Genomic DNA, 24,893 nt, shown 5'->3' on the forward strand with positions numbered 1-24,893 from the left:
CAGTACCCAGGAGGCTGGAAGACATAAACTATGGACAGGTCTCTCGTTCCAGAATTTTCAAGCAAAGATCTGCATTGCAAAGTCTGATTTGTGGGGATGTTTTTCAGAAAGTCCAAATGTTACAGGTTATATAGTCATTTGCATAACCAATATATTTTATTCCCTTAGGGCTAAATCCCAATTCCACTGAAGTCAATGGAAATTTTGCCTGTAACATTATTAGGACCATGGTTTGGCTTGTTGAAGATAGTGTAGGAACCACAGTAGGATCATTGCTAGATATACAGGACAGTCCTATTTTTATGGGTCTGTCCTATGTCCTGCCAGCCGAGCTTGCAAGACAATATAGAGTCACCAGTGCACAAGAGTCACTTCACCACTTTCTAGGTGCTTCCTTCTGCAGAACATTTGACTTTGTGTCCTCTGACTTTTCAGTTCAGTTCTGGGGTGGGCAGCATAGCTGTGTGAACCCCAAGATTCTCCCATGATTGGTTGGGATTTTGGAAGGGAATTCTAGCCCAATCCCCAGAACTGGCAAATAGAAGGTCTCTCCTGGGTCTGCCTCTATCACACTGTAGTGCCTAGTTCTTAGCACTGGGGAAACCCCTTTCCCCCTATAACATAAGTCCCTTATTACCAAAGAAAGCGCTACAGAGTGTGTAGCCCATAAATGTAATGACCTATTGGTGAGTCTCCAATCCTGTGTCTCTTCTGTCTCAGGTGCAGTGTGCATACCATCCTGTATAATCCCTCCCAGTGACGCAGTGATGCTCCCCGAAAACATGACTGCTGACACTATGGACCACCGTCTGGAACCTACCAGAGTCCAGGTAAAGGGTGTGGGGGGGGGGGGGGCGTTGTCTCGCTGTTTAAGGTACACTGAGACAGAATGATTCCTGAGATGTGAAGGTATCATTTTGATTCCATTGTAGCTGGCTCCCAGAGCAGCTTTCAGCAAATTCTGGGGATTGAAGGTGAGGCTTAGCTTATTTACTGATTGCCTGCATGGTTCCTCCCACCCCCGCACCTCCCATGATGTTAGAGTAAAGAATGGCAGGCCTGTGGGAAGAAGGAAGAGAGAGATTGGGAGAAGGAGGGAGCTTGGCAGAGACACAAATGTTCTAGGGAGGGGAGTGTTCAGAGAACAGTGAGCAAGTTGGAGAAGCCCCTCCTGCTACCAGCTGTGAACATGGAGCGAGCAGCCATCTCTGCCTAAAGAGCAGTTCTACCTTAAAACACTCAGGCAATCGGACACAACCACGGAGCTGGATTTAAAGGCACTGGACTTCTGCAGGCCAACCCTGCCATTCTCTGGGAGATGTCAGGGCCTTAGTGCCTCTAACAATCAAGCCACCCATTTACAGGCCTGAATATGGAATTAAGTGCTTCCTTTTAGACATCTGTTATGGAATGGCCATAATGTATTAAAGGGAGGTCTGGTAGTGCTGCCTATCGTTAACTTCCCACAACACATCCCATTATAAAACCTTGTTTTCAGTTGTTTATACCTTTGCCAACCTTTAACCATTAAGGGTGACATTTTCCAGGCTGGGTGTCAAATGGTTTTGGAACGTTTCAGCACAAATGGCTCAGCCACTTCCAAAAACCTGATTAGGGAAAAATATATTTTTTTGCCCAAGTTAAAAAAAATTATTCCTGGAGGAGCTCTAGCACCCCCATGCTTTGGAGCAGACACTTGATGTTTGGCAGGGGATGGCCTTTGTGTCAGAGCTTGGCCTTGCGCCATCTGTGTGAAAATCCACCCACATTTGGCCAAATTATAAGCCCTTGAAAAGACTCCGTTCACACATGCTCTGTAGAGACTTGTTAAACTTTGGCAGCTAAATTCTCCAAAGCTTCTGTCTGCACTGGGAATGCTCCAGCCCAGGGATGCAGGGGCTGAGCAGGACTTTTCCTGCAATTGCTGCTCCTTGCTGCTTCTAGCTAGAGTGGGGCCAGGCACTGGAACTATGACAACAGAACTTGTTTCTCCTACGCTCTCAATGACCCTCTGCCTGGCAGCCAGGCAGCCTGGAGGAGGTGAAAACTGCCTGACTGAAATGCAGCAGGAGGACAAGAGCTGGGGTCTGAGAATGGAGTGGTGTGCTGGAAGGAGTAGACTGGAATAAGGAGCATGGGAGGGGGTGTTACCCGGGTTTTCAGAACCCCCAACAGGGGCAACTTAGCTATTTTATTTTAGGCAGTGTAAGGAATAAATCAATAGGAACTCAACGATTCTGTCTGATCAAGGAGTAATGCAAGTAAGCGTGCTCTATCTAAAACTGAGGTTTATTTGATTTAAGCACACACAAACATAAGCAATAGGTTTAGAACATTCCAGATATTTACCTAACATCTGGGACGGTACTGAGTAATTAACAGCAGGTTCGCAGTGGCCAGTTGCTCACCCACTGGAGAGAAAGGGTGTCAGGAAAAACATCCCTCAAGGTGTCGTCTGAGGACTGCGCCAAAGTATACTTTATTAACTAATTTTTTATAATTAACTTTTATAAAACACATAGGTTATAATGACCCCTACTGTATTATTATTTTTCAAAATTTTTATTAACTTTTAGTATTAAATTTTTTAATATTAGAGGCATCTAGACTTAAGGTTTTTTCATTATTTGTTTTTTATTTTGATTAGCAGAAACTGCCAGCTAGATATGACCTTGCTTTTGAAAGTCTGTTTTTAAATTAACCCTTAACTATGTGGTGGTCTATTTTATTAATTTAGGGTGGCTGAATGCACATACTATGGTTGTAATTAACTTGATTACATTTTGGAGTATACATACCCTTTAAATCCAGGGCAACAGAGGAACTGGAACAGGGAAGCACAGGGGAGTGTGAGACAGAGGGGTTCAGGGTAAGACTGAGATCAGATGAGGACCTGGGACTGGCTGGGTGGGGAGCTGGTGGGGTGACTGGGACTGACGGGGGTGAAGAGCTGCTGGGGTGGAGGAGGAGAGATAGGACTGGTACAGGGACAGGCTAGAGCAGGGGTGTGCAAAATCCGGCCCCTCAGGGTTTTGGATCTGGCCCACGGGATTCCCATGCCGCTCCCAGAAGAGGCCGGCACCACATCCCTGGGGGAGGGGAGGCAGAGGGCTCTGTGCGCTGCCCTCGCCTGCAGACACTGCCCCCCGCAGCTCCCATTGGCTGGGAACAGGGAACCACAGGGTTCCCACAGGTGAGGGCAGCATGCAAAGCCCTCTGCCACCCCAGGGGCCTCAGGGACGTGGTGCCAGCCGCTTCTGGGAGTGGCGCGGGGCCAGGGCAGGCAGGCGGGGAGCTTGTCTTGGCCCCGGTGCGTGCCGCTGCCACCCCAGAGCCACTCCAGGTAAGCGGCGCTGGGCCGGAGCCCGCACCCCGAACCCCTCCTGCACCCCAACTCCCTGCCCTGAGCCCCCACCGCACCCTGCCTGCACTCCAACCCCCTTCCCTGAGCCCCCTCATACACCCCGCACCCTTCCTCTGCCCCAACACCTTGCCCTGAGCCCTTTCCTGCACCCCACACCCCCTCCCACACTCCCTCCTGTATACCACACCCCCTGCCCCAGCCCTACATTCATGGCCCTGTGTGCAATTTCCCCACCCAGATGTGGCCCTCGGGCCAAAAAGTTTGCCCACCCCTGGGCTAGAGGGTACATTGACAGAAGGGGTCAGTCTTGAGGGGAGCAGGCCCACTAGAGCATACTCCCCTCTAGAACCTGGACTGGAACCCAAGAATCCAGAGTCTCAGCATTCCCCTGCTGTCCCCAAATAGCTGTGAAACCCGTTGCCAAAGTGTGTCCCTCTAGAGTCTAGTGGCTGGTTCACAAAGAGGGCAATAACTTACTACTGCTATCAGTCTAGTCTCTCTCTTCCCGTTGGTGCCTCATCCCAGTATCTCCTGCTGTACAAACTGGAAAAACAGAAATCCCATCAAGTGGAATCACATTGACACCACATGGGTCATCAGCAGGAACCTTTAGATCCACCACAAAGACCTCTGCCCCTTGAGCTACAATGATGAGTACCAGAAGAAAAGCCCATGAGGAAACTAATAATTCTGTCTTCAGAGCAGCGTTTGGGTAGCATGCAGTAAATAAGGCCTGGGGGCCACCCTTTGAACAAAGAAGAGAAAACCAAATATTGGCTAGCTGCTCCTTCAGTGAGTGCTGTCCATCCTGTGCACTGCATGAGGCATGTCATTGAATGCTTTGTCATACAACATATGCACAAGGGGGCCAAATCAGGATTGCACAGGCAACCTTAATTCAGGCATTTCCTAACTGGCGAGTGCTTGAGCTTGCAACTTTAATGTTCTTGTAACGGTTTCTCTATGTAATATAATATGCAGTACAAAGACACAGATGAGAAAGTGTCCATCGACCTCTTTGGACTCTCGGGGGATGGAAAGTGCTGCAGAAATCCAGGAGGAGATTTAGGAGCACAAATCCCACTGCTTCTTCAGTGGGACTTGTGCTTCTAAATCCCTTAGGTGCTTTTGGAAAGTCTCCCCCCGTGGGCCGCTGTCTTTGGCAAATACACGAAACAACATAGATACAGGAGCTGAAGCCACACACAAAGCCAAAGCAACACTCGTGTCTGGCAGACTCACTAGCAGCTCAGACTAAACTTCCACCAGGCGTCTCAGGGCTCTCTCACCTGTTGACAGCTCCAGGAACGCATTGCAGATTGTTTCCAATGCCTGATGGCGGTGAAGTGTGGAGCTTCGCCATCCCCCCAACTGCCCTCTCTTCTTCCCTCCCCTCATGCGCTTTCCAGCAGAAAGGCTCAAATACTTGGGATTATAACATCCAAAAGCGGCTCCGCCAGGGGTAATATTTCTTAAAATAAAAATGAAACGCGTCAGAGGGGGTGGAAGAGAAGCAAGTAATATTATTGGGAGCCAGTGTTCTCCTCCAGCCACCTTTCTCCCCTCCTGGGAGCTCGTAGGAGGCTCACGGTTACCAGAACTTCATGCCTGTGGATACTCCCGTGCGTCAGTTTGAATCAGACTCACTGCAAATCACCGGCTGGGGGAGGGCTGTGGCATGTGGGATCGTTAGCTAGGTCTTGGAAGGAGGCCTCGGGTATGAAGGATCATATCGCTCAGCTCTGCGGGACGCTGGCTTTTGGCTTTCCTTCCGCCAGCACCATCGCCTCTCGTGAATGGGGGGTGGAAGAGAGCAGGGGAAGGGGTTATTTTAAGAAAATGTCTTCCCTTTGCCAGGACCTGTCACTGAAACATATCGTTTTATTTGCTCCCTTCGCCTCTGCTCCTTCCTCCCTCCCTGCTGATAGATAGACATTTATTTCTTCCCTTGGAGTATGCTTTCCTCTCACAGCATTGGCCCTTGGTCAGGCACCTACGCAGCAAGAGCTGCCATTCCAGTGGAGAAGGGAAGGGTGGGGGCCCACAATGGGCCTATTTAGAGAGGCACAGGTGAAAATAGTAGGGTCATGTTCCAGTTCTGACTCTGCCACTGACTGGCTTCATGCCTTGAGCAGGTCACTCCATCTCTCTGCCCTAATATCCTCATCTAGACTATGGGGGGAGGGGTAATACTGTCTTCATCTGACAGGGCTGTGGGGAGGATCAACGTTTGTACGCTGCCGAAGCATTCTGCATGGCTGTTAGGTAAAAGGAACTGAACAGGCTCGGCTCCCTCAGCCAGCGCTCTGTGCCGCTGTCCTGGCTGGAATTTGGCGACCCTGAATGGAGAGTGATGGCCGAGGGATAGATTCTGCCCTGGTGACAGAAGAGGTTGGAATTGAGGAGGGGGCACAGTGAGAACAAAGTTGGGTGATGGGTGAGAGACTGAGAAAAGCTATGGAGGTTGGGGATGGGGGGATGAGTTAAACAGAGGGGCTGTTCTTTGAGCCCCTGGGAGAGCTGAGAACGGCAGGGGTGATTGGAAGGCCATTGCCGCAGGAGTAAGCTCTGCGGGACAGAGCTGAGAGCTTGCTCAGTGCAGTGATTATTAACGTGCCCTTGGGCTGCCATCTGCTATTCAAAGATATGTTTATGTCAAGCAGAGGGAAGCCCAGCCAATAGGACTGCCCAGCTATGTGGAACATCCTCACACACAGCTGGGCTGATAGCTCAGCTAAGCCATGGGCCACTCGATTACCCAGCCAGACATTTCAATTCACAGCCATGGGATTGCTCAGCTTCTGCCTCTCTATTCCTATAGTACTTGAGATTCCCCTGTTTATACATCCCAGGATTGCAGTAGCTCTGTTGGCAACAGAGTCATACTGGGAGCTCATTTTTAGCTAATTATCCACTAGTGCTGAGGCCAGACCTTCTTATCTGTGGCCATCTAACTGGTGAACCAGTTCAACATCTCTAGAGGAGTTGACCTGAGTGTGACAAGCCAGTGCATTGAGCTGCCCGTCCGTGGCCTCCACCACCTCTCTGTCGCTCTAGAGAGTTTAATTCCTTTTTATTCTTTAATCATCTTCTTCAAAGCTGCCAAATCTCAGTCCCTGCTCTCTTCAAACTCAACAGCACTAGTGGAAGGAAGGTCCCCATCCGGACCTCCTCAGCTGGCAGGAGTTTGGCTGTGACACAGGATCTGAGGGGTGGTGAGAGAGTGGGATCCTTGGGCTGCGCAGCAGATGCACAGAAACCCATTGCAGAACCTGAGCAGACCACTGGCGATGCAGAGAGATGTGGTGGTATAATAATTCTAATAGGCTCCTAGGGCACCTTTGCCTTTCCTGGGTCACCTGACAGCTGTGTTCTCCTTTTTCTCCATAGAACATTGTGTGCACTGGTAGGTTGCGATGGCACCCAGACCCTACAGTCATTCACTGCATCCAGTCATGTGAGGTAAGGCCCCTGGCATGAACAGCACTTTGGGCTGGGGTTTCATACTCAGTCCATCATAAGGGTGGGGTTAGTTTGCCTTGGCAAGAGTTTGAATGGTCTACGGCAGGGTTTTCTGGCTTAGCAAAGAGGCCAGGGTGAATGTTCTTCATAAGCAAAGGAAAAGCCTTTGCACCAGTTGAGTAACGTGGCAATGACAAGTTTGGATTTTCAAAGCACCTTCTCCTGCTAAGATGTCTCCCCTGGTGAGCAAAGCCCAAAAGGCTGGAATAAGTACCCAGGCTGACTGATCTGAACTCTCCAGATGATGTGAGTTTAGAAGTTGGTCTTGAAATCTTGTGAACACAGGCTTCCTCATGTGATTTCTGGCACTCTGGACCCAGGCTAGCAACAGGAAATGTGAAATGAACAACAGAGCTGAGGTCCACACCACAGAGTTTGGAGGCAGATCAGAACTTTCCCAAAGCTTGGGGGTGTAGGGATGAATTTATTCACACTTCTTTGAAGTTCAGGTTCTGGGAGAATGCTCCTGTCAGCTCTTTTATGCTGTCCTTTATCTCCTGTATCCGTAAGACAAGCTGGACAGGAATTTAATTCTACAGGCCACAGCGCAGAGCTAATGAATGAATGCAAAAGGGTGGAATAAATGAGTGATGAGAGGAGTATGTGTGCCTAACATGTGTGAGCTGCAAGCTCCAGAGAGAGGGGGCTGAATGGCTTAATTGGTTACCAGTTGGTGGAGTGCTGCTGGGCACGAGAATGACACAGACTCATGAGCACAAGACATGTTGTCTCACTGGAGGCAGCTTGCATTTGGGAGCAACTTTACACCATTTTATCATGTGCTCCATGTGCTTCTCTTGACTGTATAGTGTTTCCGTTTACTGTATTTATTACAACGGGCGAGTTTTGAGGAGGAACTTAAGGCAAAAGAGACTGTCAGGTCACCCTCTCGGGCCAGTCCAAGTAAGTAGCAAGTGGATATCGTTACCAACTCAGGGCTGTTTGGTGTCCTAGGTGAAATGAGTTTGCTGGTTTCAGCCCATCTCCCAGGTAGCCCCTAACCAGTTGCTGCTGCTGGCAGTTTCAGCAGAGAAGTAAAGGCCGAATACTTCTAAAATACCTGTTTTCCCCTTCCAGGTCAGGAACGAGGCCTGTGGCAGGGCTGTGTGAGAGCCGCTTTCATGGCTCTGCCCTATTCCATGGATAAGTAGGAGACTTGAGTCTCCGGGGCTGCCAATCTGGCACATTTCACAAGCAATGCTTTAAATTAAAGGGAGTGATTCCTCCCCTGGGTCCAGTGAAGCACTGGAAGTGTCAGTAAAGAATTGGGTAACTATACGGATATCAAGACTATCTAAATTATCATAACTAAAGACAACGGAAATGGTATGGAAGAGCCATTGAGCCTCATGCTTCAGGACTTAAGAGTGTCTCTGACTGGGAAAGGTCAGTAGGAGATCTAATGGGTAGGTGGAGGGACAAATTATCTCACACCTGTCTAGTGCAGCGTTGTTGTACCTTCCTCTGAAGCATCTGGTATGGACCACTGTTGGAGAGGAGCTAATGGGAGAGATGGACATCAGATGTGATCCAGCCTGGCAGTGCCTGTGTCCCTACGAGTTGTTAGTTCTGCAAGGGGAGGCATCCCTTAAAGGCACAATTCTGCTATAAGTTTCCCTGGGGTCAGTGGGGACGCTTTAGAGCAGCATCAATCCCAGTCCCCAGTGGGACAGTAAGATAGCACCAGTGTACTTAATATCCTTCAAGTACAGTAGAAGTATGTTACGTGCTACAGCAGCTGTTTAACAGCCAGGGTAAATAACCATTGGAACATGGTGGATTCTCCATCACCTGAAGGCTTTAAATCATGAGCTAGTGTCTTTCTAAAGCATATCCTATAACTGTTAGCTGTTGGGCTTGAAGCAGGAATCATCAGGTGAGGTTCTCTGGCCGGTGTTCTGCAGGAGGTCAGGCTAGATGATCATATTGGTTCCTTCTGGACTCTAAGATCTGGCAGTCCTCTAAAGCTGCCCAGATAGAACTGGGCTTTCCTCTGATCCCAAATTTGAGATACAGGCAAACACTGATCCTTTCAATGGTGGTTAGAAGGGACTCCCACTCCCTCTTTTGTGCTCCCTAAAAGGTAACTCTTTTTACACAGTGTGTAAGAAAGAATCTCTTCAGCTGCATGATCATAGTGGGTGACCATAGCAGAGACCATAGCAAAAGGGGGCAGTTCCATGCTTGCCCAGCTTGGTACATGCCAGCCAAAGATATAGTTTAGCAAGTCTTAGGTCATTAGCTCTGCACCTCACCTCTTGTTTTGAGCAAGAGCCTTGTAAGGAATGGTGCAGGAGTGCTGCCTGTGGGGCTGCTACAAGCTACTGCAGTCCCAGCTGCCGGCAGCAGGAGCGCTGGGTACGAGAGAGCACCCAGCCACCCCAGGCCTCTGATTGTGAGGGAATCACTGGCAGTGCAGGAACTCTTGCTGACTAGAGTTGCAGTCTCTTCCAACAGGAGTCACTAGCAGGTGGGGTGCAGAAGTGTTATCCGAGGGCAGGCTCCAAGCTGTCCCAGCCCTAGCCGGACTAATTCTAGGGTGCCCTAGCTTCCAAGCCTCCAGCTGGAAATATCAAGTCACTTTGTGATGACATTGGAATCATTTACCTTGTCTCCATCATGCATCTGGCACTGGAGCAGTCCGACCGCCCCGTCTTCCTTCTCCATCCATTAATCTTGCTGTCCATCTGACACACTCTCTGGCTCTTGCCAAATTCCCCATCCAGAGGGTGGTGAGGCACGTAATGCAAAGACTGAGAGAGGGATTGAGAGTGCTCGGAGCGCTCATCAGGAATGCAATTTAGTGGGGAGTGGGCTCAAAGGCTAGCAGAACAGCTCATCCTGTGCCATCAGTAGAAAAACAGATGGCAGTGAGGGGGAAGGGAGGGGGCATGCAGTGTGTGCCAGGGAGATAAACACCCAAAGGACAGTGTGAGTTGGGAAGAGAGATCAGAACGCCCCGTGCTGCAGAAGGAAGCCACTGGATGAGGCATTTGGGCACTTTCTGGCATTGTTTCCTAGGCCACCACATTACCCTCTTCGCTGGCTAAGGCTCAGCCCCACACCTCCCAGGCCAAGGGCAGGGAGTAGCCCAGGAGGGACCATCGACTTCTCCTGATGAGGGAAGAATGAGCCGGCTGCTTCTTCCCCCACCCTCAATGATTGCTCGGTTGACCTGTGCTGCTGCTCGTGGCTGAGAATTGGCTGCCACCTACAGTCTGCTCCCTTTGCCTCATCTTACTGAGTGAAAATGTGGCAGTCACAGTGCTCCTTCCTCCGGGGGATGAATCCAGGCTGCACTGCAGAGACCTGGAATGCTGCTGCAAGCTGCTGTTCACGGCCCCACGCAGCCTGTCTCTGCATAGCTTCAAAATCTGTCCTCACTTCTATCCAGGCAGCCCCACTGGCAATCCAGATGTGGCCCCTATTGGTTAGATTTGCATCTCCTTTACCACGCATGCCTCCCTCTAGCTCTCTGTCGCTGTTCCTCTGGCTGCATGGTCCCTTATTCACACTGCATTGTGGGAGTGGTTTAGGCACCTGTTTTACTGCCCATCTCACTGTTGTTTACCATGAAGTGTCGCCCCATGTGGCTCTCAAAGCACCACCCAGTCCAAACAATGTAGTGAAACAAACATGTCCTGGTTCTATGTAGCGGGGTTGGGGTGGTTTGAAAAAACAAATTGAGCACTGGTTTTGAACTACCAATATCAGATGTGAGGGCACTATTTTGGACATGAGAACGCACCTATGGCTTGCATTCCTTGCCCTCACGGCACCTGTCTCCATGTCACCATTGCAGGCAGACAGCAAGGGCTAGCTGTATGAGAACTAAGAGCAACATGACCGATGGGCCATCAGCAGATGGCTTCACAATTGTTCAAAGATATCCACTTCCAACCCCTGTTACCAACACGGTCCTAAGAAGGGTGCAAATGGCACCTGAAATACCTAACAATTCTGTGCAGCACCATAGGGAATAAGATCTATTGATGGTCCTCAATGCAATGTTCTGTTAATGCAACAGCTGGCTATTATGTTTTTCTCCCTGTGTCCACCTAGCGTATGACTAATAATGTACCGATTGTTCTGATAATCTGATGCAGTGCTCTAGAAGTTTATATGTAAGACTGAGAGGCAGAAATTCCCCCAATTCCTGTCCTGGGTCTGCCATTGACTTGTGGTATGGCCATGAGCAACTAACATACCATTTTTGTGCCTCAGTGAGCCAGTAAAATGTGGGTAATAATTCCCCCTGACCAACAAGGTGAGTGTAGAGATAATGAATTTAATGTTCATAAAATGTTTTGAAAGCATAAAGCACTGCATGAATGTTAAGGTGCAAATTCTGTTCTTAGTTACATGAGTGCAACTTCTATTGAAATCCATGGGAGTCACACTTGCAACTGAGAGCTAAAATCAACTCTGAGGAATGCTGGGTAGATTCGGCCTGCAGATACCTCCGCATAGCTCCTCTTGAAGACACTGGAAGTTGTGTGTGTAGATCTGAGGGCAGAATGTAGCTCCTTATAATTGAAGGGGACATCAAACTTCTGATACTCATGACACAGGCTGTAACAAGGACGCATACTGGCATCATATTACAGGCAGTTCTCAAAGCAAGTGTTTGGAATGTTTCTAGCTGTTGTTTTATTGATAACTGGAGTCATGGGCTAATCACTAATAACTTTATTTGGGAGCTTTTCATTCACCAAGTGTTCTTTGCCTTGTGGTTACCTGATATAGTGAAAACCAACTGGGTGCTCCCATTCACCCTCTCCCATAACGCAAGAACAAGGGGATACTCACAATCTCAGGGCAATGTCCAGGCTGCATGCGGGGGTGTGATTGCAGAAAGTTTAGGCATAGTCCCACTATCTTTAATCTAGCTGGTGTGGTTAAAAAATAACAGTGGAAGTGTGGTGGTTCAGAGGTCTGTATGGATCGTACAAGACTGCCCAGAATCCTGGATACATATTTGCATTCCTAGCCCGCACCAGGGTCAATGGTGCTGCATCTTCACTGCTATTTTTAGCTGCACTAGCTAGATTAAAGGTAGCATGGGTCTGCCTACACATGCTGCAATCACACCTCTGATTGCAGTGCAGACACACTCAAACAGAGAGAGACATACTCTCAAACAGTGGCGGCTGTTGGCTGGGTGCCCAGCTCTGAAGGTGGCACCCTGCCAGCAGCAGTGCAAAAATAAGGATGGCACGGAATGGTATTGCCACCCTTACTTCTGCGCTGCTGCCTTCAGAGCTGGGCGGTCGGAGAGTGGCAGCTGCTGACTGAGGACCCAGCTCTGCAGGCAGCAGCAGAGAAGTAAAGGTGGCAATGCCATACCGTGCCATCCTTACTTCTGCGCTGCTGCTGGCGGCGGCTCTGCCTTCAGAGCTGGGCTCCCAGGCAGCAGCTGCTGCTCTCCAGCTGCCCAGCTCTGAAGGCAGCGCCGCCGCCAGCAGCAGCGCAGAAGTAAGGGTAGCAGTACCACAACCCCCCCCTACAATAACCTTGCGACCCTCCCCCCACTACTCCTTTTTGGATCAGGTCCCCTACAATCACAGCCCCATGGAATTTTGGATTTAAATAGCAGAAATCATAAAATTTACTATTTTTAAAATCCTATGTCCGTGAAATTGACCAAAATGGACTGTAAATTTAGTAGGGCCCTAGTTATAAGGACTATTGATCCTGAAGCTTCTAGGAAACACATTATCGCCAGCTGGAGTTAGGAAGCCTCTTCCCTTTTATGACATTGGATGGCACAATCAGTTGTATTGGGATGATTTTGCACCTCACTTGGAATCGTCTGGTCCTGGCCACTCTTGGAGACAGATTTGCAGATTTGATGGGCCATTGATCTGACCCAGTGTAGCAATTTCTATGTTCCTGGTTGTAAATTAGCTCTTAACAAAGGTGGTTCTGTAGTCAAATCTGTTCTGGCATGTGATGACTCACTCCCTCTGTGCGGGTGGCCAGCAGGAGCTCTGTGTTGCTGCATTTCAGCTGACACCTCTTGCTGTACTCTTTCTAGGAAAAGGAGGAAATTGGACATCCTTTATTTGACTTAGTCTTGTAACAGCTTTAAGTCTCTACCCTTGGATCCCACGAGCTTTGAATGCTGCGTTTTGAGGGACTCCTTAACACTCCATGCCCTCAGCTCTGTTCTGAAAGCAGTTTTCACGCTGGGTGACGGCCTGTGAGGAGTAATTGGATGGTCACATGATCACCAGCCTTCACAGCATAGCACAGGGAGATGTGGCATCAACTTTAGCCCATGTTTTAAGTCAGCTGTCAGGCTGTTGAGATGAAGCTATCGATCCACCTCTAAAATCAGGACTTTGCTCCCGGGAATCTGCAATAGGTACTTGGCAAAGGGGCACTGGAGGGACGGAGGAAGGGGAAATTGAGTGTGTTTGTGCAATAACAGCAGCATTGTGTGTGCGTGAGTGAGTGATCTGTACCTAGGCATGTACACACACGTGAGTGTAGTTTCTCTGAGGTTAGTAGTAGATCCTAGCAATATTTCAATCCCTAATCCAATCCATCTGTGGCTGCATTCCACAAATTCTCTCTAATCCTGGCCCTGCTTTTATGCCCTCTTCCTTCTCTCTCTCTTGTTTGTCTTATACATATTCCAGACCCAGGCCTTAGGTGGCAAGCCTGTGATTCCTGCTCACCATACAGTAACCTGGGAAGCATTGGCTTCTTGCAGCATCTCGGGGGGGCGGGGGGGAGCCCCTGAGGTAGTCTATGGTGCCAAGTCACAGCCAGTGTAGCACAGAGTTCATGTGTTCCTGTGCTGCGATAGTGACGCCACCATCATTCTTCCTCCAGGTTTGTGAAACTTCTGGCTCTAAAGCTTGTCTCTCTCCCCCAAAAAAGTTGGTCCAATAACAGATATTACCTCACCCACCTTGTCTCTCTAATAGCCTGGAACTGTCATGGCAGCAACTACACTGCATACAACTGTGTAAATGTGGCAGAGGCTGAATTGTGCAATAGGATGGGTGCCCCCAACTCCCAGTGGAGTCGACAGGAGTCAGAGGTGGTCCCGCCCCTTGCAGGACTGGGATCACCCTTGTCTTCAAATCACAGCTGATTGAAAAAGCTAAAGTTCGACAAGTGGCTTCTGTTCTACCACATGTGGCAGCACTAAAACCGCCAGCTATCCAGCTCCAAGTTCCCCATTCCTGGTGATGCTGTAAGATGCGGAGACAATGCAGCCTGGCTTTGGAGTTTGCAGCATTGGCCGCTAGAAAAATTAATCTTTTGTCTTGCAAACAGAGAAAGAATAAACCGATGGGGGGCAGGTTGCTGTTTGCACAGTTTCTTCTCTGACTGGAGCCCCATCATACCAGACTCAAGATAAGCTCTTTCTGACACCAATAGCACATTCCCTCCCCCTACTATGTTCAAAGAATTCCTCACTTGCTCTTTTGTCAAGAACTTCTGGAAGAAAAAACGCATCCTCTTTTTTTGAATCCTGTTTGACTTGGTTTTAGGAGGGTTCATGAGGGGCAGGGAGGGTTCAGTGGTCAAAATCCCCCTCTCCAGGGAGCTATATAGCTAAAGGGATAGATAAATATGATTAAGAAACCTCAAGGGGCTGTAGTTTGAAGAGGAAGAATTACCGCCTCTTGGCTTGCTGTTTTTCTAGTTTTTCTGTTTTCTAGTGTTTGATGTGTTGGGGACCATGGGCTCTTGGTTGGAAAGTGGAAGCGTCTATGTTCAAAACTTTCCACTCCTGTAAGATTCCTTCCACAGTGCAAATAGAACAATGTTGTATGCAACCAGTCTTTGATACGCTCATATGACATTATCTTAGTTCATAACATGATTTATCAGGGCTACCCTGCAATGCTTTTCCTGGCACAAGTATAGACGTGTAGGACTGGAAGGGACCTCAAGAGGTCATCTAGTCCAGTCCCCTGCACTCATGGCAGGACTAAGTATTATCTAGACCATCCCTGACAGGTGTTTGTCTAACCTGTTCTTAACAATCTCCAATGATGGAGATTCCACAACTTCCCTAGACAATTTATTCTAGTGCTTAACCACCCTGACAGATGGAATAAATTACATTGTATGTGTCAGTTACATTGTCCTGTCTGCTTCTACCTCATTGCACAGTGCATTCATGCAAATAGGCCTGTAGACAGCTATCCCATACTGCTTCAGCCACTGATGCTAGGAGCAGAGGGTTGAGAATGCTTTTCATAAAGAGCAATGCGCTTTGAGATGCCCTCCTCCATGGAAACTTGGAAGGAAAGGCACACTAAGCTGGTTACACACAAATGTGGTCATGTCTGTACATGTGCTGAAAGCTGGTTACAGTCTGACGGTCATTTTAGAGCCCTGCTCCTAGGCAGGGTCAGAACACAAGACAATCACACAGGACATACCAGGGATTTAGCGTGGCTGCAGAACATGATTAAAGTCCCAACCACACTACAGCTTAGAAAGGAGTTGTAACCAAGACCCCTGGTTCAGTTGTTTGTAGGGTAGGTGGGTCCTAGAAACCATGGGTAAATATGTTTTGTGTGTGGAATCAACTGTGATACAACGTGCTTACAAACTTGCTAGAAATCTGTTGTGTATACAGACCCTTTAACTCGTAGCTCTGTTTATTCTGCCTGCAGCCAGACTGCCCTGGGCTAGCATCTCCCCTGAATTCCTAAGCATAACCAGGGTTGGGCCTTTGTCTGCTCTTGGATGAGGGATCTCCTTGGTGTTGCAGGTGGGGAGTGTTCAGCATTCCGGAGAACCAGCTCCAAACATGGCAAGTTGGGCACCTAGAATCTGAGGCACCCCCAATTGCTGGTCACTTTAAACAGTGCAAGCCTGACTATGTAAAAGGCTCAGGGATAACTGCCATACAAGGGAGCTGGGAGGGTTAACCTGCCAGTGATTGGGGTCTAATGGCCCTCATTTCCTATTTGGAAAACTGCTGCTGGAAAACTTCACTGCTGCTGACAGATTAAGGGCTGGATTGCAGCCTAACACATTCCTGCAGGGGGAATAAGGAGGTGGAAGGCACCCCATTGCACCAGCTACCTCCAGCACAAGAGCTTTGGTTCTGGCCCCTCATTGCTCCAGGCAATGCAGATGTGCCAGGCCCTGGTGGACATCTATTGCAGGGAGTATCCTCCGGAGCAGGGGGAAAAATCCAGGAAGTAGCTTGTTACTCCACTTCTGGGACAGTGTAACTGCTCACTGCCCCTTACGCAGCACTTGGGCTGCCAAAGCCATGACTGGGCCCCAGACAGACAATGCACAGAAAGGGAAAGTGAGGTGAAGGGACGTGTCCATGGTCACAGAGTAGGTCAGAGGCAGAGCAGGGAATAGACCCAGCTCTTCTGACTCCAGTCTAGGGGCATGGATAAAATGCCTGCTGTTGAGAGATTTAAAAGCTAAGAATTGTTTAGCTTAGAGAGGGGACATGTTAGTGGTGGAAAGAAGGTAAATCAGACATTCCTATTGGTCATCCAGAACCAAGGGGACTCTGCAAATAGGGAAAATTAAAGACAAGGACGTGAAATGACTCGCCCTAACTCAGTGGCTTTCAACTTTCCAGACTACTGTACCCTTTCAGGAGTCTGATTTGTCTTGCCTACCCCCAAGTTTCACCCTGCTCCCCTTAAAAACTACTTGCTTACAAAATCAGATATACCTCATTTTGTCTGTATGAAATTTTCGTTTGTACTGACTTTAGTAGTGCTTTTTCTGTAGCCTGGTGTAAAACTAGGCAGTTGATGTACCCCCTGGAAGACCTTTCCGTACCCCCCAAAGTTTTGCTTACCCCTGGTTGAGAGCCACTGCATATTGCAAGCTGGAGGCAGAGCCAGGAATACATTATTCCAGTAACTGACTCCCATTCTGTCCTTTGCCTGCTAGATACCCCACCACCACCAGCGATACTGTGCATATTGTATGACCTTCTTTAGATAATCAGCACTGGGCACTTTCTACACTGGCACTCAGGATCCTCAGACCCCAACATGACTGGCTAACTGTTGTCCCTTATGTCGTCTCTCTTCCTCAGCATCTGTCACCTTCCCTCTGTCTCGTTTGCGTGTTCTCTCTTTCACTCTTTCTATTGGTTGATCACTGTCTCTCGTCTAATGACAGATGGAAAATCAATGACCCTTCTTCTGATAATAACTAACCTCCCTAGCAGCCAACTGCTATTCCAACATGAATATCTTCAGCTCCTCCAGCCTTGTACATTGTTTTTCTTTTTGTGTAAGATCTGTACAAGAACTTGGCAGAAACCAGATACAAGTGGGTCAGGAGGCCCTGGTGGTTTTTAGGGCTTGTTTTCCATAACCCATTCTATCCTGTAGCATACTTAGTGGGAATGGCTTGGCAGGAAATCTAACCCACAGCAAGAGGCTGCTGAGGGCAGCATTTCAGGCTGGGTGCTGCTAGAATACAAGGCCCCGGTGTTTCCTTACACACACAGTACCAGCACACAAGCAGCAGGCACTGGGGACTTATCTTTGAGAGCAGAGGAGTGCTAGTCTGGCCGTGCATGGCATCTTCTTGTTTAGCGCCTCTTGCCAATTCTGGTTTTGTCTCTTCTTCCCACTGGGGCTGCTCTGGGGAAGACAGGGAGGGTTCACTGCAGACGAAGGACTAGTCCAAGGATGCACACCCTGGTGTCCCCGAGACAATCCATGTACTCACCCAGAGACACAGAAGATCCTATGAGCACCATGAAGGATGCATCTGTTGTCAGACTGTGCTTCACTACAGACTCCAGTACTGTCATTCTAAGAAACAAACCAAGCAGAGGCTTGTGACTGCGTTGTCTTCACTGCAGAGCTCCCAGGAAGAGCAGGAGCACCAGAAAGGCAGGATGGGTTTGCCCTTCCATCTGCACATTGCACCAATTCACATCAGAAAGCGGATGTTGGAACCATTGACCTGCAGTTAATTGATGCCACCTGCACTGGCATCCAGCAAAGCCACCAGGTACCAAATCTGTTTGGATTTGGTTGTATTTGTACATCGTGGGCTGTTTCTCGTAACTAAGGCATTGAGATTGGCTGCTGCCGCCATGCTAACAAGATATGGAGGGGGCCCCCACCTCAGCACTGCGTGCCCTATTGAATTGCCACAGCAAACCCCCACCAGCGTCCTGGAGTTGTGCTCCCATCCATTCAGCTCTTGCCATGCTGCGTGTCCTGGCAGAGCCAGCAGTCAGTCCCTGAGAGTTCTCTGCTACCAGGCTGCGGCACTTCAGAGGAGCAAGGCAGAGGAAATGTCAAGATGCGTTGTTGTTTTTTTAACGTCCCAGTAGATTTTCAGATATCATCCCTAACTCAGTAGCCCCACATGTGAAATATGCTGACCTTTGCAGTGGAGACACGTCTGAGCCAAATCTAAGATCCAGACGCCACGCTCCTTTCCCCACATTCTGGCCAAGGTCAGCTTCAGATCAGGGTCCAGATGTTTGCAGCTGGGGCCCCTCACTGCTGTGCGATTCCACTTCCCAAACATCCTCATAGCTCCGTAGAACCTCCTGAAGTCTCATCCTTCTCCTCCTCACCCCACAGCACCACCACCAAGCAAGCAGCCTCATGGGCATACTTGCCCAAGGGTGCCCGATGCTGCCCAGCCCTCAGTTTTCTATTGTCGGCATTTTCAGTTATCTTGCATCATCCCTTTCCCCCCGGGGTTACTGAGAGTTGGTGTCATGAGGCTGACCCTGCATCTCCATGTTAAACCTGCCCTTCCATCAGAGCTAACTACAGTGTCATGGCACTGGTGCTAGGGTTAAGTCCTGGAGTAATTTAGTGAGGGCCACAGGCTTTACTCTGAGAGTATGTCTATACTGCATGCTAAGCCCAGGTTTGTGGGACCCAAGCTTGTGGACTCAGTGTTCCCAAGCCACGTTTGAGCATCGACACTGCGTTTTAAACCTGGGTTTACAATTCCTGGACCCAGGTCTCACATCCATGCTAACACATCCATACTGCACTGCGCAGACCGTCTGACTCGGATCTGCCTGCTTGAGGTGAGTCTACACTGCAGAATGACAGGGTTTGGACCCTAGTCTCAGTGGGACTCAGACTCTAAGCCACCCCGCCAGCAGGTTCCTAGGACCTGAATCCTGAGTGCTTGCTGACCTGGGTCAGACTGATTTGTGTGTGGATGGGATGGGGACTTGGTCTCAAACCCGAGTCAGAGTCTGGGCTTATTGTGCAGTGTAGACATACCCCGAGTGACTGAGTAGTGATTTCAGGATCTGGCCCATAGATATGAGGATCATGTGCTCAGACAAAATGGGTTGAGTTGGGGGTTTTAGAGTTCAGAGAGTTTCCTTTGGTTTGGTTTTTAAGGAAGCTCCTTTTATTTGTTTACATTTTAATTAAAAGTTTTCTGGATCGAACTCCCCTCTTTCTGTGCAAACCTGGTGGCACTGGTCCCGAGGTGCACTCGCTAACCTGGCCTCCCTGCAGCAGTTAAAATGCAAGGCTGGGAAGGTCCTGTGATACTATTGCTCGACCTACTGGGGTTAACAGTCCTCATCCAATGGGAGTCGTTCCATTGATGTGAGCGTGCTTTGGATCAGAGCCATGGTGTTGTTCCACACAACAGTGCAAAACCCCAGGAATGCTGGTGCAGGTGTCATACCCCTGAACACTGATTCGAGTCGCCACCTTTATCATTCTGCATTGCTGTCTTCCAAGGTCACTCAGGGCATGACTACGCTGCAGTGTAAGCCCAGGGTTAGTAGAACTCGAGTTAGCAGCCCCTGGCTTTGTTAACCTAAGGCTTGAGCATCTACACTCCTTTGTAACCCTGGGTTAGGGATTGTTAAACCCAACCTGGGGCTCCAGTGTCTAGAATGGGCCCAAGTCCAACCACCCATAACCTAGACTTCCTAGCGCCCTCCCAAAACGTGGCCACTCTAGCTCTGTTTGTGGTGCAGTGTTGGAAAGCTTGACTGTCTACCAAATTTGACTGTGCAGAGGACAAAGAAAGTTGGCCCATGGAATTGTGAGATACTTTTGGTGGACTCCAAGAGTGAGAGCTCAGTGGGGCTGTGTCTATACTGCAATTCAATAGGGCTTTACTGCAATTCAATAGGGCTTGAACCTTGGGTCCAGGCTTGACTCAGACTCCACTTTTGTGAGGTCCTGGGACACGAGTTCCAAGCCCTGGGTTAGCGCAATTTATGTGTCCATGGAAGGGGGGCTAGTATTGCATCTGAGTTTGAACCCTGGGCTTACATTGCAATGCAGACCTACCCTCATGGCCAAGCAGTCATGCAGAGAATGAGCTGTGTTGCCTGGGAGGTCTTTGTTGGCGTCTTTCATAGACATTTACAAGCTAAGGGAAAGGTTTGAAATCCATTCAGGAGAAGCCGAGTGCCCCTTTGCTATCCCTCCTGGAAACGAAAAGATGGGGCGTTCCTTCACAAGGCAGTCAATGATTTAGAGGTCTCTGCATTCACACTGTGGCCATCCTTCATTCTCCAGTCGTGCATCAGTTTCGCGCATCTTCCATGCAACCTCCTCATTCCACAATAGTCGTCCGCTGTCTTTGGTGGAGCAAGAACCCAGACAGTTGGACAGTGGGGTCATCTATGTGGGAAACCAGGTTAGGCAATTGTAATAGTACCTTCTGACCTTAAAATCTGTAAAACTGTATCAAACACATTCTTTACAGACTGGGTCTGAGCTGGGCTTTTCCTTCTAGCCATTGAGAAAATGTAACTGTGGAGATAGAAGGAGCAGACTGCCCACTGGTGTCAAGAAACTTTGTAGAGAGCTCTGATGTTCGTTACTGGGTGAGCCGTTCACTGCATGGATCGTGGGCAAAGCACATTGTTAAGCCAATGGTACCAGAGCCAACAGAAACCAGAACTGATATTTGTCCGTGGAGTGTTAAGTTTCAAACAGAAATACCCCATTTTCTTGGTGTGTGATTGTGGAGTGAAGCAGAGTGGGGACAGAGATCTGGGGAGCTGCTACAGAATATGCTCACACAGACATGAGAAGAGCCCAGAGTAAATATGAAGAAGAATGTGTAGCACATTTGTCTGAAGCTTTCTCACTCACTGCAGTCAGCTTAGCAATGTAGTGCAGTGGCTTTACAAATCCCTTGGTAGCAATTGCAGGGTCCTGAGATGTCTTAGGGTCATGGGAGCCTCCCTGGCCTCAATGGAGAGAAGTGCCCAGGGGCTTTGGCCAGCGTTCAGGTCTGTTACCTTCTGGGCCCTCACTGTGTGGCTCGGAGCTGATTTCCTCTCTACATGCCTGACTGCCTCAGGCGGGGGAGGAGGGAGAGAAAAAATAATAAAATAAAGGACACTCAGCAACAGAGGGATGGCCAAGAAAAATATTTAATCCAAACAATGAACTTTGATGTTTCCTCCCACAGTCTGCATTCCGAGCCAGCTTCCATGGGCAGGCAGGAGGAGCCAAGAAATGCCGGGCTTGCTGCCTCGCCAGCTTGTGTGTGTATATGTGCGTGCAGCACACGCGCGGCGAGGACGTTGCGGTGTAGCATTACTGCAACTGGCTCCTGCTTTCGCTGCTGCCCTCCCATGTGCTGAGAAGAGGCCAAGATTATCAGAAGGGACTAGTGGTTTGGGAGGGCCTGGATTTCCAGGAGCCCAGCTTGCGGGCCCTGGAGGAGGGGGCTCAGTGCTTTCTGAAAATGGGCTCCTTTTCGTCTCTCAAGAGGCAGCCAGAATAGTTGGACATTTGTGAAGATCTTAGCTAGAAAGCGTGTGGCAGGAAGAAAGGAAGAGAGAGCATGCAGCGTAGGAGGCTGGGAAAGGGGAACAGTGGGACTGTTACTGACGTTGACAGGAGCCCCCTCCAGCATGTGCCTCCTTCATTCCTCTGCCCCTCCTTCCGGGCCAGCCCATACTGCAAAGCATATGGTAACTGCATAAGCCTTATGTGACAACAGTTCCCTTGGACTCGTGTCCTGATGTGGGGAGACCCTGAGATTCACTTAGTGACACACCACCAGGAGCTGGAGGGTGCTTGTGGCAAGTGTCCTAAAATCCTTTGATTCAGTTTCTCCTGCTCCTGCAGTGCAGGTTTGTAACCAACAGCTCCATGGAAGCCCAGTGATCACAGACCATAGTGGTGGCGTAAGGATGCTCACTTGGCTCTCTGACCTTGTGTGATTTGCAATCACTGGCCTAGTGTGGGATCCCTCCTCTTGCCAAGCAGACAGGGATATCTGGTCTCTCTAAGTCGAGTATCTCAGCTCTGGCAGTTGCACAGACCTTGGCTTTGTTGCTTTAGTCTACACGGCTACCATTGTGGGGCTGTATGTGCTTGCAGTTGTTGGATGTAACATGAAGCTTCAGGCAGAAAAAGGTGTATGAGGGGAGAGGGGGGAGTATACATGGTGGAGGGAGCCAGAGCTAGTTTGATAGTTTATCTAGAATGTGACTATCAAAGGGGTTTTCTGAACTCAGCAGCACTTGCTCATCTGACCCTCGGTTTTCACTTGAAGCACAAGGATCTATGCTGATGTGCAGTGATAGCTACAGTATTGGCATGACCCGCCTGGGATTCAAGGTAATGACACTACTTTGTCTGTATCTACCACCTTGCACATGAGGATCTCAAAGCCCTTTACCACTAGTGATGGGCCTGGAAGGTAGCTATTAATAGACACACAAACTATGGCTCAGAGAGGTGCATCCAAGGTCTGCACAGAGTCTGGGTCAGATGCACACTAGACTCCCAGACATGAGCCTTACCCATTTCTTTCCTCCTTGTTACCTCTCCTCCCTGACAAATATCCTTGCAACAGCTCCAGAGACCCATTCTGCATTGTTCCCCCTCCAACTCATCTAATGCCATCTCCCAGCTCCAGCGCCCCGGGGTGGCCGTGGAACTGTGACTGTTCCAAGGGCTGTAACGAGTGAGAAAGTGGTATTAGAAGAGCAGCAGCAAGAGCAACAATGACAGTGGTATAGTGGGACTGTAACAGCATGGCAGCTCCACTTTCTCTCTGGCCATTCTTCAATCCCGAAATGTGGCTTGTGGACTGTTGAGTTTTCTCTCCATCCTCGTAATATATTTCTCAGTCTTTTACTGCCTAGTAATCTGTCTCTGATATTGGTTTGGAATGTATGGTGGACAAGGAGTACGACGCACAATAATCATTAGCTCTCTTGCCTATCTATCCAATTTGCATGGGCAAATGATTTGCGCAGGCATGTCCAGGGTTTTGCATGTGCAAAACCAAAGGCACAAAATGGAATTGTCAAAGAGTGAGTGTGCAAGAATATACAAACTCCTGCCGCTTTTACCCAATTTTCTAAGGTAGGATATTGAAGCAAATTCCTTAGTAGGACCTTTAAAAGGATTTGATTCATGCAGTATCATTAAGTTGCTGTCAGTTACACTGGTATAAATCTGGAATCATTCCAGATTTGGGGTAGGAATGGGGTAGGAATCTGGAATTCCTCTAGTAGAATAGGATAGAGATCACAGGCACTTTCAGTCCCCATTCTACAGTGCAGAAGTGAATCAGCAGCTGGGGTTAGGAAGAAATTCACCCGTCCTGCTGGGGTAGTATTACGTAATTGGCCAGGTGCACTGTGTACTTCTTTTTATCACCTTCCCCTGAAGCATCTGGTATATGCCACTGCCAGAGGCTAGATACTGGAACTAGATGGACTACAGATCTGTTCTGTTATGGCAAGTCCTACTTGCCTAAGAAATCAGTTTCATCAAAATGGCCATGGCAGAGCTCCAAACACACTGATATTTATGATATTCATAATTTATTTTTCACATTCAAGTGCATTCCAGGGATCCATCATCTATATTCATGTGCCTTGTTTATCTTCTCTGACACTGTGTGTGTGTGTCAGTCACTTTCTCATGTAACTTAGCCCATCATAAGGTCTTGTAGGACTGATCTGAATCCTGATCCAACTGCCCCTGATGTTGGTGGAAAGACCCCCATCAATTTCAGTGGGAAATAGTTTGGACCCAGGATGAGCATGCATTTTACGCATGTCTCTAAAGTGTATAGCAGGTTCTGTTCACCTGGGAAGGGAGCCAACTCACAGCCAATAAGCTTTGCAGTGGATCTCAAGAATCTGGAGAAGTAGTGGACTGGAAAGTGTGTGTTGCACAAGACATTCTTCCCCACAGGGCATCTCTCTGCATAGGGTGACACTGTACAACAAAGCCCTCTGAAGTGCCCTGGTTCAGTAGATTTTGTTATCTAAATAGACAATGTACAAACACACAAAGAGTGGGTTGGGGCACAGCATGAGATTTGTAACAGCCCTTTCCTGGTTTCCTTCTTTCCTGATTTTTTAAAATTTTATTTTTAACTCTTCCCTATTCTGTTGTTGTTAAGGCTATTTACATATTCAGACATTTTATATATTATCATTATTATTGATTACTGTAACAGCTAGAGATCCTGAGTAAGATCAGGGCCCTGTTGTACTAGGCACTGTACAAACACACAATGAGAGACAGTCCTTGCCCCAAAGAACATACAGTGTACATAGACAGGGCAGACAAAGGAGGGTGAGATTTACTGAAACAGCCCAGCTCATTTGCTCTGCTCTGCTCTGCCAAAGCAAAGCAGCCACCAATCCAGCTTAAGCTTCACATGGCCAATGTAGCCAGCATAAATATCTAATTTGTTTTCCCCGTCTATGTAGTTCGTTTCCTTTCTGAATGTCTCTAGCTCTGGACAATGAAACCCATCTAGTCATTTTCACTGGTTCACATGCACTAGCCCACTGTTGTTGTACTTGGGGATCCATCTCTTCTTCCATTGCTTAAATCCAAAGAAGCTGTTTTCACTGAATTTTTTACATTCCTATTAATAGCTGATGTGCATAAACCTTCCTTTATAAAACTTTCTATTTGCTTCCCATGAATCCTAAATTAGAGTCAAAAGTAGCCTGCGTGTGTATGCGTCTGTCTGTCTTTCTCACATACCCACACCCTGCACCAGCCGAGAAATTGTACTAGAACAGGGGTGGGCAAAC

General features: G+C 48.6%; 1 protein-coding gene across 3 annotated transcripts in view; it reads left to right on the top strand.

Annotated features, from left to right (window-relative positions):
* Positions 1 to 24,893, top strand: part of PAPPA2 (pappalysin 2) — a 173,482-nt gene that overhangs the window by 127,391 nt on the left and 21,198 nt on the right. For 2 of the 3 annotated variants that reach the window (XM_048861671.2, XM_048861669.2), the window contains exons 19-20: positions 721 to 830; positions 6,755 to 6,826. In XM_048861671.2, coding sequence (XP_048717628.1) covers positions 721 to 830; positions 6,755 to 6,826 — 182 coding nt within the window. The remainder of the gene's footprint in view (positions 1 to 720; positions 831 to 6,754; positions 6,827 to 24,893) is intronic. The other variant, XM_075131478.1, reaches the window with a different exon arrangement.

The sequence above is a fragment of the Caretta caretta genome, chromosome 8, assembly GCF_965140235.1.
Source record: "Caretta caretta isolate rCarCar2 chromosome 8, rCarCar1.hap1, whole genome shotgun sequence".
In the NCBI taxonomy this organism is placed as follows: Eukaryota; Metazoa; Chordata; order Testudines; family Cheloniidae; genus Caretta; species Caretta caretta.